Raw genomic sequence first — 13,969 nt, 5'->3', positions numbered from 1 at the left:
TTTACATATGGTCTGTTGTTGTTGTTTTCTGGCATTCGTTTGCATGCCAGTGAGAAGGAGAGAAGGGCATCTTTTGAGCGTGAGAGCAGATTTGTCCATGTGGCTTTAAACACTTGGCTGCATGTAATCTTGGACTTGTTTGTCTTATTGTAATAGGGTTAGTGTGTTGTTGCGTGTCCCATGTGGGCAGGTTTAAGTTTCAGTTCCGTTAAATCTTCGTACCTGCTGTTTGCAGTGATTGCCAAGGCTCCTGCGTCGATTTTAAAACTGGTTTATGATTGTGGGAGGTTTTTTTTTTTACATGGGGAAGACTCTGTGCTGTGCTTTGTGTTCCCGCGAGGGAGTGTCACATCTCCGTTAGGGCCACCAGACACACAGTTGACTCCACTATTGACCCTGTCTGCCCTCTGGGACCAGCCCAGCCCTGTTTGTACACACACTCTGTATGGCACACCAGACTGCATGTTGTGTATTCGCCAAAGTGTGTTTGTGGTGTGTGTATGTGTGTGTGTGTGATTATTGCGTGATGTACATTCACAGCAGTCACAGCAGTGGGTCATTGACCCTTTGTGTGCCAAATGAACCTAAATGAATTTTTTTTTTCTCATTAGGACCCATTGAGTTTGAGGAGTGCAATGCAGCTATTGCTACTGAAGGTAAATCTTATTAAAAAGTTTAGGATGTACAAGAAAGATTTTAGCAAATACATGTGGAATGTCATTGAAGTAAAGCACTGAATGCTGAAAAAAGTTGAAACTATGCATTTGAAAAATGCTTTCATTTTGATTTAAGGTGCCAAACCTAGAAAGAGAAAAGCATTTGGCATCCCAGGCCGTAGGAAAGACAAGGACACGGACTCCACGTGAGTGAAGACTCGACATCTTCAATCCACCAACACAATCTATGCAACCTCCTTTTGTTTTTCTGGCTGTAAAGGTACAAAAAAAATCAAAGTATCTTATCACAATGTGACGATTTTGTCTTGCAGGGAGTCTACAGAAGTTGAAGCTGCTGTGAGTATAATTTTCGTTGTTTTTTTTGAAATTTCAAATTTTTTTTTCAAATTTTCAGCTTTGCATGTCCAAGAATCAGGAGGTGTAAAGATCCTCTTTTAGTTTTATTCTTCTGTGTGTCTTCCTGAGCATGTGATGTTCTCACTCTGTCTTCCTCTGCTCCCTCTTGTTTGTTTTGCAGATTTGCTCATTCATTCATTCATTCATTCATCTCTCTCTCTCTGTTTGTGCTTGTAGAACACTGCCAACGGTGCTCCCCCTGGATACTACGGAGCCATAGACATCCAGAATGCTGTGAGCACGCTAATACGCACACACACACACACACAGATACATACACACACACTTAACATGTAAACATGTAAATCAAAAAGTGTTTTTTTTCTAATGTCACATATCCTCTAAAATAGAATATACACGTGTGTGTTCAGATGTCTTTCAGCCAAATATTAGGAGGAAATTTCCTGTTACATTCACCAGTGCCTGCTGGGATTAAATGATTCTCAGTGGGTTTAAAGTTGTACTCATTTCCATACATAGTGTAATGGCAGATAATATACACACAGAGGACAGAGTGATTATTTCAGCCATTTTCTATCTACTGATTAACATAATCCACACTTAATGCACTGGTTAATTAATTAAAAAGACAGGATGGAATAAAAAAAAAAATCCTCCTCTAAATTTAAAGTTTTTACTTTGCTAAAAATGCAGTATAAGGAGGAACAGATTAAACAGATTAAGTTAAATAATTCATTATGAAGAATTAATTGTTAATTCATTCTTATGTTGAATTGTACATATTGACTAACTGAAAGCAGTTTGAATTACTTTCTTCCCTAAAATGTGATTCAAATGTCACTTTAAGTGTAGCTTCAAAACAAAATAAAAGTTTTCTAAGCATTTTTTACGTATGTCATATTGAATTGGCTTTATTGCTTTATTAGTGTTACTGAAGAAACAGGACATATTATTTTGTGAATTATAATGAAGTTTTTGTTCAAACAAAAAAACAAAAACACTGTTGACGTTCGATATTACTGATAAGGTTATGGTACTGTGAAAACCCTAAGACACACAGAGTTATTAACTGTGTGTCCATTGAATAGTTCAACTAATTTAGATTTTAAACTTCATCTCTTGTCTTTCTGTGTTTCGCAGAACGTTCCCCGAGTCGATGCAGAGGGCTTCTGTATCAGACCAGAAGTGAATGAAAATGATATCCTTGTCATTGGCCTTGATGCTGTTCTCAGGCTCTCCAGCTTATAAAACATCAAAGATTTATTACTATTTGTTTGTCAGTTCACGCCCGTCTGCAGTCTGAGGTCAGGGCTAAATAAAAGTGGATCGCAGACGATTTCTTTTTCCCTCTCTTTTTCTGTTCTGCGCCCGTTTTCGTTGTTGTCTCCTTAACTTTTTTTTGTTGTTTTTTTTGGGGGCTCACATGCCAAAGAGAATTCTTTCTATTCGTCCAGTGACTCGGAGGACGAAGATGAACCCAGGAAGTTCCACGTAGAAATCAAGCCCGTTCAGCCAAACAACGGCACGCACCAGAACCGAGCCACCATCGACGAGCTCAAAGCCTCCATTGGAAACATCATCCTGTCTCCCTCGACCTCAGTACGGCTTCATAACACCTTCAAAACGCAACAAATGCTAAAAATCCCATACACAAACCTGTTGCTGTGCTGCTCTGCTGCTGCAAAAGTCTGATCTGCATCTGCAACACTAGAGGGCAACAGGAGAATGTCTAACCTCTGTCAGGGCACACAGAAACACTATTTAACCGTATTATCCCTCTTGTAGATTCATCATTAGTCACTCTTTCTTAAACCTCATTTTATTTATATTGGAAAGGAATATATTGTGTCTGATTTATTTCACATGACAGATTGACTTCTGATTCAGTAAGGTGCCTGTTTGCGCACATTTCATGTTTTATTTTTACTTCAAATTCAGCTTCATGTCAAACAACTTTTTTTTTTTCCTCTTGAAGAAAAATATCAAGAACTCAGAAACAATAACTTCTGAGTTAAGTATTGATGTTGTTGGCTTTAGCTGCAGTCACACACACACACACACGCACGCACACTGCCCTCCTTGTAGGCACTTAAGGGAAAGCTTTGCGGCCGTGGCCAGGCTACACGCACACACAGAGAACCCAGTCTGATCCGTGACCTCAGTCATGGAGCCCTTCATTCAGCTCCTCGTCCCACACCATCACTCAATCTCTGAATCACTCCTCGCTGCTCTATGAAAATAGCCGCTGCCATTAAAATTTCAAACCACTACTGCTTGTGTGCAAACATGCACCGTGTGTGCTCTAAGCTGCTGTTGTTGCTAATGTTGCTGTGTAGCGGCTGAGAGGGCACGCTCAGTGTCGCGAAGGGGGTCTGGCGGGTTTCACCCACTGCACTCTCCAGGCTGCACGTTAAGCGAATGTCACGGCATCGTCTCCTCGGCTTTGGCTCCTTCCCTCCCTCCCTCCTTCAGCCTCTCCCTTCCTCTGCTCTCACCGCCGTTTCTCCTCACTGTTTGTGTTATACCTCATTCTCTTGTTTTTTTCCTAATTTCTTTGTTTGCTTTTACTCTTTCGGCTTTATTGGAGCCCACTTGTTCTAGACAGGACGCTGTTGTGGTTATTTATGAATATTTTGTGGGATTAGCTTTTCACGTTTTCTTTTTTCCAACTGTTTACACTTAATGGTAAAGATGAGTTTATAGGGGATGTTTTTTTCTACTTAATGTAACAACATCCAGGAGGAAAGATATTCTCCTTTAAACCTCTGACGTTGTTCATTTTGGTTTGGTTTTGGTTGTTGTTGAGACTCAAACCCACAATTACTTTCTCATCCTAAAAGTACAAAAAGAAAAAAACCCAGACCGCTGTTTGTGTGTGTTCACTCTGATTTGCATTTCAATACCAGAATAGTCCCTATATTGTATTTGCCTTCCTCTCTGTCGCACCATTTTGCTCTTTTAAATTTACAGGAAAGTTCTGGATTAAAGTTAAAACATACATCCAAGGTGACGACGAACGTTGCATCATCTGGTGTGAATTATTGAGAGACCCCCCCCACCCCACCCCACCCGCCCTGGTGCTCATTTTTCTGTCTTTTTCATTTCTCCTCCTGTTCGGTTCCCCCTCTGCGGTGTTCCCTTTATTGAAATAGCAATGGAAGTCGTGTGTGTGTGGCCAGCAAGAGCCGTAATTGAACCCATTTGCCGCTTAGCGCCTGTGGGACTAAACCTTGGCCTCACAGCTCTACGGTGGTTAAATGCTTTTGCTATGTTCCTTAAACCCATTTTGTTTCTTTTTCTCCTCCCTCCCTCCCTTGACAACCCTCCCAACGATCTCTCCTCGTGCAAATAAATTCTTTATTGAAATTGATGCTCTGAGTTTCCATTGGGCTGGTGACCCTTGAGAGTGTATCTTGCATATCTTGTGTTACGCAGCATGACACGGCAGATTTATATGCTGGGAAAAAAGGGACTCGGTAAAGGAAGTTGGTGAAGTGTCGGGGGCACGCTCTCTGTTGTCCCTGACTGAACGGTGTACCGGCTTCCTTGCACGGTTGTTGCGCTGCTGAATTTTTCACCCAAGGTTTAACGTCTGGTATGTGTGAGTGGAGAGTAGTCCTGTGATTTACTGTCTTTAAGTCAGAAGTGGAAAATTCCCTTGGCCACTGGGAATAATTAATAATATAGTTTTCATCCCACCTATTTTCATTGTGGTTTATATGTTTGAAATCTTAAATATTGTAAGATTAAGGCTATCAAAGGCTTAAGGTTTTAAACTATTTGGCATGCAGAAAGGAATTTGGAAGTCGAAGCCGAGAAAAGCAAGATGAGCCTTTGTTTTATTTTTTAAAAAGCAAATCAGTTTTGTCTTATTTGGCCTGTTTGCACATTTCTGCTTGGCAAATTTGCATAGTTTGTGATTTTTTTTGATTATTATTATTTTATTTTTTTTTTTTTTAAGTGAATTTGTGGTGGGTCTGAGTCTGATTGATGCCTCTTTGATTAATTATTGTCCATTTTTGTTTTCAGGGACAAATGCGGAGGAACCAGTCCAGTGAGTATTTTCTCTGTCTGACCTCTCTGTGTCTGTGTGTAGCTGGAGGACTGTGAACAGGGGGGTCGACTGTACAACTTCTCAACTACATTTTTCTTGGCACAAACTGTTTTTAAAGGGGGTGTCTATAAAAGGAAAATCCACATAGCTAGCCAAAACCAACACATCACGAGAAAGAGTAAATAACTGTTCGTTTCTGTAAAAGTGAGCTTGAGGGATATTTTCCTCCTGTGGTACAAGTAAGATTAATTGCTTAATTAGCTGTTTATATTTTGACATGTCAGACATTATCTTTTCCATTCAGCAAACTGGCACAGTTTGCAGAAGAGAAGTTTTGTGTGTTTGAGAAATGCTTTAAGAATAGTTTTACCAGGAGATCGTGTATCGTGCTCCACGGATTTGAAAAAGCACTGAGTGTTAAAGTTGAGGTTTTTCTTCTTCTTCAAAGTTTCTCCTGATTTGCACTTAATTGAATGGTGATAATACTCACATTCTGCAGTTGAAACGTTGATGGAGTTGAGCTCAATTTACACGAGTTATTGCACTGATAGATGTATACTCTACGTATGCTTAGGGATCACAGGAGTACCTACATTAAGCTCTAAGGCTAAGAGTGCTGGTGAGTACATTTTCACTGCAGTAGTTAGCCTACAACCCTGCTGCCCCCCCTTCCCCCTCTTCCTCCTCCTCCTCCTCCTCCTCTCAATACATCCACAGCCCTCATCTCTGTCCCCTCATTGGAGCCTTTCACACAGCCAGCTGACACAAGCTAACACCACTGACTCTGTGTTCTCTCACTGCAAACTTTCAGTTCATTTTGAAGAATTTAGTTTTGTATTCGGGTCTCCGCAGTTGTATCCTCTTACTGCTGGTGCCGCCTCAGGTTGCTTATATGGATCCTTGCAACGTATTGTAACACTTTGAAAAGGGGCACAGAATAACAAAGCAACGTCTGATTTTATTTCTTTTTTTTTTCTTTTCATTTTTCAAATTCACTGCGTCCCCCTGTTGTAAAGTGTTACTATCACAATGAAAGCACATTTGAACTTATCTGTTTTGAAGATTTGGATAAGATACTTAAGTTTTCTCTGCTTAAGGAAGAAATAAGAACATTTTTGTATCTAACCTGAATCTTTCTGCAAATATATTTCTATGACTTTTCATGGCGGAGGGTGGTTCTCACTTGCTGGGTCAAAACCTCAGTTTATGTTTCTGGTTTAAGGTGTGATGAAGTTTAAACGTGGTTTTTGGCAAATCTCTTTGAATACGAGCTGTTGGAAACCTCTTGTGTTGGGTTTTTATTTTATTCTGTAGTTGCTCTGAAAATCTATCTGCTGTCATCACTCCGAGCTGGTCTGTGGTTTCTAATTTTCTGTTTGTTTTTCTGTCACTGCAGGTGACGAGCTGGCAAAAACCAAAGTGCCAACACCCTACGAGTATGTATGAAAGTGCTCATGACTGCCACTGCATTCACCCACTTTTACAGTGTCTGTACTTTTGTAATTGTTTGTTTTGTATGCGCTGGTACTTATTTTTGCTTTGAAGGAAACTGAGACATTATTTCGATGGTATGTAATAAAGTTTAACTTGACTCTCCCTCACTGTGTCTTGTGGCAGACTGGCCAACAGTGACCTTCTGTCTCTGGATCCCTTCAGCCCAACTGTCACAACAGGCTCCTCTTACTCTGTGCCCTCATCGACAGGTAACCCCTAAAGCCCGATTTTGTCTAGTTTCTTGTGTACATCTATTTCTGTTTATCTATTTCTCTTCAAGTCCTGGTTGATTTGGCGACATGCATGTTTACTGGTGGTAACAGCAAATGTGGTTTTAAACAGCAGCAAACACTACTGAGCAGGTACTCTGTCGGACATATGAAGAAGAAGGACTGGTGTTTCTGGTTACAGTCCAGCTAGTCAAACAACGCTGCTGCTCCTTCCTGTGCCTTCACTTTCTTGTAAAAATTTCAAAATGATCCGCAAAAGAAAAAGCAAAACAAAAAACCCAAATTACAGCTGTCTAGTTTTGTAGATACGTTTTATGCTGAGCGATGCTTCATTGTTTTGCTAGTGGAACACTTTTAATGTGAAGCAGCAGCAGCGGGAAATGTTGGGTTTGCATTAAGAGAGCAATGTAAAGAGAGCCAACGGTTAGGTTAAAGTAAAGTTAAAAATTGCTGTATAGAAAAGGTAATTACAGAATAGACATAAATTGGCAATTGCAGGAAAAATGCTGTTCATAGACACTTTCAAAAATTGAGTTAGGGTTCATAAAAATCCAAAGATTGTGACCACGCTACCAGAATTCTGGGTTTTATTTTACTTTTACTTGGTTTTTGAGCCAGTGATCCAGTCAGTTTGCTCTCACCATCTCTCCATGCTCTATGTAGTCTCTCCCCTTCCCTCTCTTTCTTTTTTCTGAGCTACTCAGTTGGAAATCTTTCCTCTCAGGGCAGTCCCAGATGGAGGAGCTGACCCCTAAGTTCAGCAGAATATTTGACTTTGGGGGATTAAAATAGCAGGCTGTATCTATCCCGGTTTGCCTTTTCAGTCATTTTCTTGTTTTTTAATGCACTGTCTAGTGTCTGTCTGAAGTGTTAATTCTACATTATGTATGTGAGTTGATTACTTTTTGCTTCACATAAATCTGCTTGAAGTCTCCTCAGTTCTCTAAGAGACATTTGGGTGTTTCTGAAAGCACGCAGCATTGATAGTGTGATTCTCATGGCTTTACGTGCATGACATCAGTGTTTAAACAGAGTGACACTGGCGCTGACCCATTGCCTAGGTTAAGCGTAATCCACAGTTAATTGGCACCTAGTTGAGGTCAGAGGGTTGGCTATAAGGACCATTGGCACGTATGTTGTCAAACAGTGTCTTGTTACTGTCAAAGGTCTCGGCTTAAAAGTCAAACGAGCATCGCAGAGTGCCCTGATTAAGATACGGTGATGGGAATTAAGGCCCTGCTTGCAGCCTGTTAATTCTCACTGTGTACAGTGGAGCAGTATTAGCAGCTCCAAATGCACACATGACACATTAAACAAGTCTAGTCTGCGAGGTATTTGAAAGATTAAACTCTCACTGAATGAGATAGAGATTGTAAAAACATGCTGATTTATTTCATTTATTTTATATCATATATTGTATTTATTTTGGGTTCTTTTCTCTTTTTTTGTACATTTTCGTCTGTTTTGCATATTGTTTCTTTTACTTTGATTTTTGTTTTATTCCAGTGCCACTGTCTGTGTTTACTTGATGTTTAATGGATTTGATTTATTTATTTGAACTTCTCTTGTTAGACCTTGCCTCTATCTTCCTTTCAATCCCTCCATCTCCATCTTTTCTGATGAATGACTCAGACATCTTTCTGCCAGACACATCAGGTAAAATGTGTGTACTCCATTTATGAAAGGAAGACTTGTTTGAAAAACTTAAAGCATTCATCAACTGCTGTTTTCTTTATGGTATTTATGTTTGTTTTATGGTTTCTCTTTATGTAAACCTCTAAAACCAGGGTCAGGACACATTGTAGTTTCAAATATGCATGGTATTTCTGTAAGGATATTGTTAACACAGAGTTTCCATTGTGTTTTAAGCCTATTGTGTACTGTATGTGTATTGTACACACACATACAGTACTTCGTGAGTCCCTTTTCATGCTACAGCAAGAAAATGTGTGGTAATTGCAGAAAATGAAGTAACAGTGACTAATTTAAGATTTAATAACTTGTACATAGGTTTAACTCTGCCAGAGTTTCACCAATGATAATATTTCAAAGCTTAGATAAAACAAAACTACTGCTGCTTCCATATTAACCCTCATACTGTGTGTGAAACAATTAAAGGGGCTAAACACCTGGAGCAGACTTAATCACTACTCTAACTCCACCACAGTCACAAACAGTATGTCAGAGGTGTTTCAGAATGGGCTGAATACCAGTGAGCAGATTTTGTCAGCCATAAAAGATAATCAGCAATTCAATGTATGTCTTTAATGAGACAACAGTGAGAAATCCAAACGGAAGAAATCATCAATCAGAGTTCAGACCGAAGAATTATTTGATTTGTCCAAGGGGATCAGATGGGGAAATCATGTCAGCACAAACAATAAGGAACACCAATGACAAATTAAAACAAACACTGTATATTATGCATATAGTATATGTTCATACATGTACAAATTGGCACCCAGTGATCTAAGAAACATCATCGCTAAAGGGAAGTTTGACCCACCTGGTTTCAAACTGATAGCTCAGCAGTTCAGAAACCATATTTCAAGTTTTACAGGAACAACAGGAACATACAGTGCTGCTGTATGATTGCATTCGCCAGCTTCTCTCTTTGGCATCAGATATATTTGTATATATAGTAGCAATAAAGCATGTAAAGTGTGTCTGCTATTCTAACGTTGATTTTACTCTTTATTACACATACAGTATGTACCAAAAAAGTCTAAATGTTCATAGTGACAGTGATAAGTCGTTGCTAACTGTTGAAGGGTTGTTTTTGATCGGTTTACCTTCAATACTTTGTCGTGTTTATCGTCTCTGTCGGCTACATCACCCCCTTCAGCTGAGATGGTGCCACAACGGGAACGCTCTCCTCCCCTGGCAGAGAGCCAGCAATCCAAAGATGTCTCCTCTTTCTCCTCGTCCACATCCTCTCCTTGGGAATCACCAGAAAACCTTTTCCAAGCACCCAAGCCCCTACCAGCGAGGGCCCAGAGCGCCCCCATCACCCTGCCAACTGAGCCGGTCGACCTCATCAAAAGCCCGCCAGCAGCTAGCCCTCCAAAGAGCGTTGACGCCTTCTCCTCTGTGTCCTGGTCCCAGAGCCAGTGGATCTCTTTCAATGATAATTTCTCCGCACCTCGCCGTCAGGGCTCAGGGTCGTCCGCGAAGGAGCCCCAAAGGCCTCAGTCCGGCTCCGGCAGGTCAAGTCGTTTCCTCTCTGATGACTCTGCTGATGCCTACTGCAAAGCGGCGGGCAGCAGAGAGGATGGCAACGCCTGCTTCTCTGATGTCTTCTCTGGGATTACAGATAGGGCGATGGCAGCAGCTCCATCAAGCAAAATATTTAATGGTAACATTATTAATGATGCTGCAGATGTGTCTTATGCCTGAGGTTTGAAGTTTTAGTTTTAGATTTTGTTTTGTTTTAGCTGGATGTTGTGCATTTGTTTCATATTTGAAGCAGTTGAAACAGTTGCATATTTTTTTGTATTTGTTTTCCATTGTTTTGTTTTACAAATGCTTATCTAACTTACTGCCTGGTTTGCGACATGTTTGTCTTTGTGTTTCTTTTTGTGAAATTAGCTTTGTGTTTTATGATTTTCCTGTTTGCAAACATGTTTTGATATTATGGTCTCTATACTACAAGGCTTGGTGCATGATGTTTTGCATCTACTTGAATGAAGCACAGTTGCAGCATGCGTCCACATCTTTGTTTGTTGTTGATTTCCAAGCTATTTAGCTGCCATTAAACTAATAAAACTTATTTCTCTGCGTAGTGCCAGTACCAAATCGACCAACAACCCCTTTGGCAGCTGGAGCCTTGGTGCCTCCACCACGACCCTCCTCCAGGCCCAAACTCCCCACTGGAAAACTCACAGGAATCAATGAGATTGTGAGTAATTATCCCATTATGATCAACCAAACTCTGATTTCCATTTAATTACATTCCTACACTGTGATATCATCCTATTCGCTCAGGTACGACCGTTCAGCCCACCCAAGCCATCTAACGCCAGCCCTCCTCCTACTGCACCACTCGCCCGGGCAGAGAGCTCCTCCTCTTTGTCCTCGAATGCCTCGCTCAGCGCCGGCAACACCCCAACTGTTGGTAAGCTTCCTCAGCCTCCTCCGTGTATAAAGAATCTCCTCTTCATGACTGTTTATTCCCTTTCTTCAGCTCTTTACCCACCTGCCACATGCCCTTTATCTCTGCAACACAACACGCTGTTTTTCTCTCACCGCTCTCTCCTTCCTTCCTTCCTTCCTTCCTTGACTCCTTTCCTCACAGGAGCCGAGCACACCTTTGCTCCCTCCCTCTCCTCCCCAGAGCCAGAGCTTCTCTCCCTCTCTCCTTTCTTTCTACTAAGCCAAAGTGAGTGTGCCTTTCCAAACTCTTGTTTTCCTAAGAGACACTCTTTTGTGTGGTGCTTACAGCCAATCATTTGTATTCTCATCAACACTGCATACATTTCACTGATGCTAAGAATGTCATCATTATGTTAGCGTTTTCTTCATCTTTGTACAGTCATAGTGTTGTTGGCTTGGGGTTCACCTACCACCATCACACATTTAGTAACTGGCTTGTAACCGTTTTCACCATCTCCTCTCCTCACTTGTGCTCTCTGGGTTTGTTTATCTCCTCTTTTCTTCTTTGCACCTTTTAATTTGGTGTAAAGAGGATGATGTTTTCATAGCGAAGCTGCCTACCTTTGAGAAGCGTTGTGAAACACCAGCAGGTATGGTTGAAGTTCAAACAAGAAAACTCTTCTCTATATAACTAAAACTAACAGCAGTCTGCTGAATGGGCTGGATGGACAACTGGTTCTCTTGCTTTGCCGTGATTGCATTTCTTTGTCTTCTGTCATCTGCATCATGTTCGCCCTTTCTCATACTCATCTTACAGTCAACAGCATCACCTTCTAACATTGTGAAGGTTTGGTTGTTAAAATAATGAAGTAATGAATGATTTCACAGGTTTATGTTTTGTTGCCTTAAGTTTTAACATGCTGTCTCTGGTCATGTTGCCTGCTTAATGGTTCCTAGTTTGAACTAAACCAGCTATAGCCCAGTTTACTCTAAACATACCTTATTCCTGTTTATCTGAAAAATGACAGAATGTGTTGATTTGCAGTGTATGAATGACTGACTTCACAAAATGCAATAATACAAAATTATATAGTGCATCTTTGCATGATCAAACCTTTCTGATTCTGATGTGAGCATCGGACCCAGCAGTTAAAGAAGTCTGATCTGTAGCTGAGTCAACAGACCTCAATCTCTGTGCTTTTCTCACTCTCAGGGACGTCTCGCGGTCCCAGCCCTGTGACCCTGGCATCCCAAGATGCCTTGCCCATTGCTGTGGCCTTCACGGAGTCGGTTAATGCTTACTTCAAAGGAGCTGATCCCGCTAAGTGAGTCTCACATGACCTCTTGCTGCTCGACGGCGCTGGCATGGACCTGCACGCATATGCATATTTGTCCATATTTGAACTTTAACTGCAACATGTATGAGTTATGCAGTACACGGTGTAGTACTGGTCCCTAGCCCGACGTGCACTACACTCAGCAGACCTTAGATCCTGCATTTGGCAGAGTGTATCTCCGTTTCGCTCTGCCTGTGTGGAATGTTTTGCATTAGTCTGACACCATTCTTTCAGAGTGGATAACCTACACGGAGCAGATTATAGTCTGGGGCAGAGAAAACATACAGCATTTTATTGGTTAACTGCTGCTAAATTGCTGCTGTGCAAAAGGCTTATTTTTGCAGGGATTAGCAAATGGAACATTTCATAAGTAATGCAGGTTGAGACCCACTGCGGGCCGTTACCCCCACAGTATAGGCCGACCGCAGCTGAAGGAAGACTCTTTTCGCCCCAGAATTTGTACAGAAACTAGATCTATATTAGGATGTAGAAGCATACAGATGTATATTTAGAGAAAGTGAAGATGTCTTACCTGGAACCTACAGCCAGTGTCTTCAGTATCTAAAAAAGGCCTTGCAGATCTTGCAGAGAACACGGCTTAGTGAGCTAACTACTACCCATAGTTTGATGATGAGAAAATCAACAGTAATTCTGATAATCCAAACTAATTGTTTGTCACACAAAAATACCAAATATTCTCTGGTTCTTGTTGTTAAATGTAAGGATTTTTTATGTGTCTCAATAATCTCTCATTGCTTATTAAGTAAAACCAAATACCTTTGGGTTTTGGACTGTTGGTCTGACAAAACAAGTGATTTGAAAGCTTTGGAAAATTGTGACAGGCAGCTTTCACAGTCCTCGGATATTTCACATACTGTTGAGAAACAATTGTGAGTCAGTTAGAAAAAATGACCAACAAATGCTCAGATGTGCGTCATATTCACATGGCTGCTTTCCACAGGTGCATTGTGAAAATCACAGGAGAGATGACCTTGTCGTTCCCCATGGGCATCATCAAGGTGTTCACCAGCAACCCCTCCCCGTCCGTCCTCACCTTCAAACTGAAGAACACCAGCAGGCTGGAGCAGATCCTACCCAATCAGCAGCTTCTGTTCAGGTGGGGTGTCTTCACAAAACAGCTACAGTCCAAACAGGCAGGTTTGGACTGCATTTGAAGAACTTGAGCTGATAACTTGTCAGAGTTGTGGTTAAGTGAAAGAGGAATTTTGACTCAATGGTATGAGTGAGGACTGAGGAAATGTAGTCTGCGTCAGTGAGAGGAAATTCAATTAGTAATCTGACATAAACCTATCATTAAGCTGTCAGGGAAGTATTTTCCACCAGACTTTAACAGCCAGGTTCTCAACAGTCCATGTCTCTTCTGAAATACTTAACGTCCTGAAATCGCAAAGAGCAGCAAACTTCACATAACAGCTGCTTCACGTAACATACGTTATTTTATCTTTCAGCTCAGTCACACTCACATGTGTTTAATGTATATTTGACCTCACCTGCAGTGCAAGTTTCAATGTGCCACAAAATTTGTTGATTCTGTTTTAAAAGAGTAAGGTTTTTTGTTGTTTTTTTTCAAACAAATTTGACATGACCAGTTTATATCCCTTCCTAAAAGGTAAAATAACATCTTCTTCTGTTTTTACGTGCCTTGCTGTGGTTGCTCTCAGTTACCCATGAGAACCACATGGCTAGGCTAATTGAATCAAATGGAAT

The 13,969-nt window shown here is 41.0% G+C and overlaps 1 protein-coding gene across 6 annotated transcripts in view; it reads left to right on the top strand.

The window, feature by feature from the left end:
- The window catches only part of LOC124051247 (F-BAR domain only protein 2-like), a 38,840-nt gene that overhangs the window by 21,984 nt on the left and 2,887 nt on the right, over positions 1 to 13,969 (top strand). For 2 of the 6 annotated variants that reach the window (XR_006841794.1, XM_046374404.1), the window contains exons 9-24: positions 612 to 656; positions 793 to 862; positions 989 to 1,013; positions 1,251 to 1,307; positions 2,175 to 2,232; positions 2,458 to 2,633; positions 5,064 to 5,088; positions 5,663 to 5,707; positions 6,485 to 6,524; positions 6,706 to 6,791; positions 10,595 to 10,710; positions 10,797 to 10,926; positions 11,107 to 11,190; positions 11,495 to 11,554; positions 12,118 to 12,229; positions 13,203 to 13,358. Coding sequence is in view for 5 of the 6 variants with exons in the window: in XM_046374404.1 (XP_046230360.1) it covers positions 612 to 656; positions 793 to 862; positions 989 to 1,013; positions 1,251 to 1,307; positions 2,175 to 2,232; positions 2,458 to 2,633; positions 5,064 to 5,088; positions 5,663 to 5,707; positions 6,485 to 6,524; positions 6,706 to 6,791; positions 10,595 to 10,710; positions 10,797 to 10,926; positions 11,107 to 11,190; positions 11,495 to 11,554; positions 12,118 to 12,229; positions 13,203 to 13,358 (1,285 nt within the window). In the remaining variant the exon portion in view is untranslated. The remainder of the gene's footprint in view (positions 1 to 611; positions 657 to 792; positions 863 to 988; positions 1,014 to 1,250; positions 1,308 to 2,174; positions 2,233 to 2,457; positions 2,634 to 5,063; positions 5,089 to 5,662; positions 5,708 to 6,484; positions 6,525 to 6,705; positions 6,792 to 10,594; positions 10,711 to 10,796; positions 10,927 to 11,106; positions 11,191 to 11,494; positions 11,555 to 12,117; positions 12,230 to 13,202; positions 13,359 to 13,969) is intronic. The other 4 variants (XM_046374406.1, XM_046374405.1, XM_046374407.1 and 1 more) reach the window with 4 other exon arrangements.

The sequence above is a fragment of the Scatophagus argus genome, chromosome 20 (genome assembly GCF_020382885.2).
Source record: "Scatophagus argus isolate fScaArg1 chromosome 20, fScaArg1.pri, whole genome shotgun sequence".
Taxonomy (NCBI): Eukaryota; Metazoa; Chordata; class Actinopteri; family Scatophagidae; genus Scatophagus; species Scatophagus argus.
Note: the sequence above shows the minus strand (reverse complement) of the source record. Positions and strands in the feature narration are given on the sequence as shown.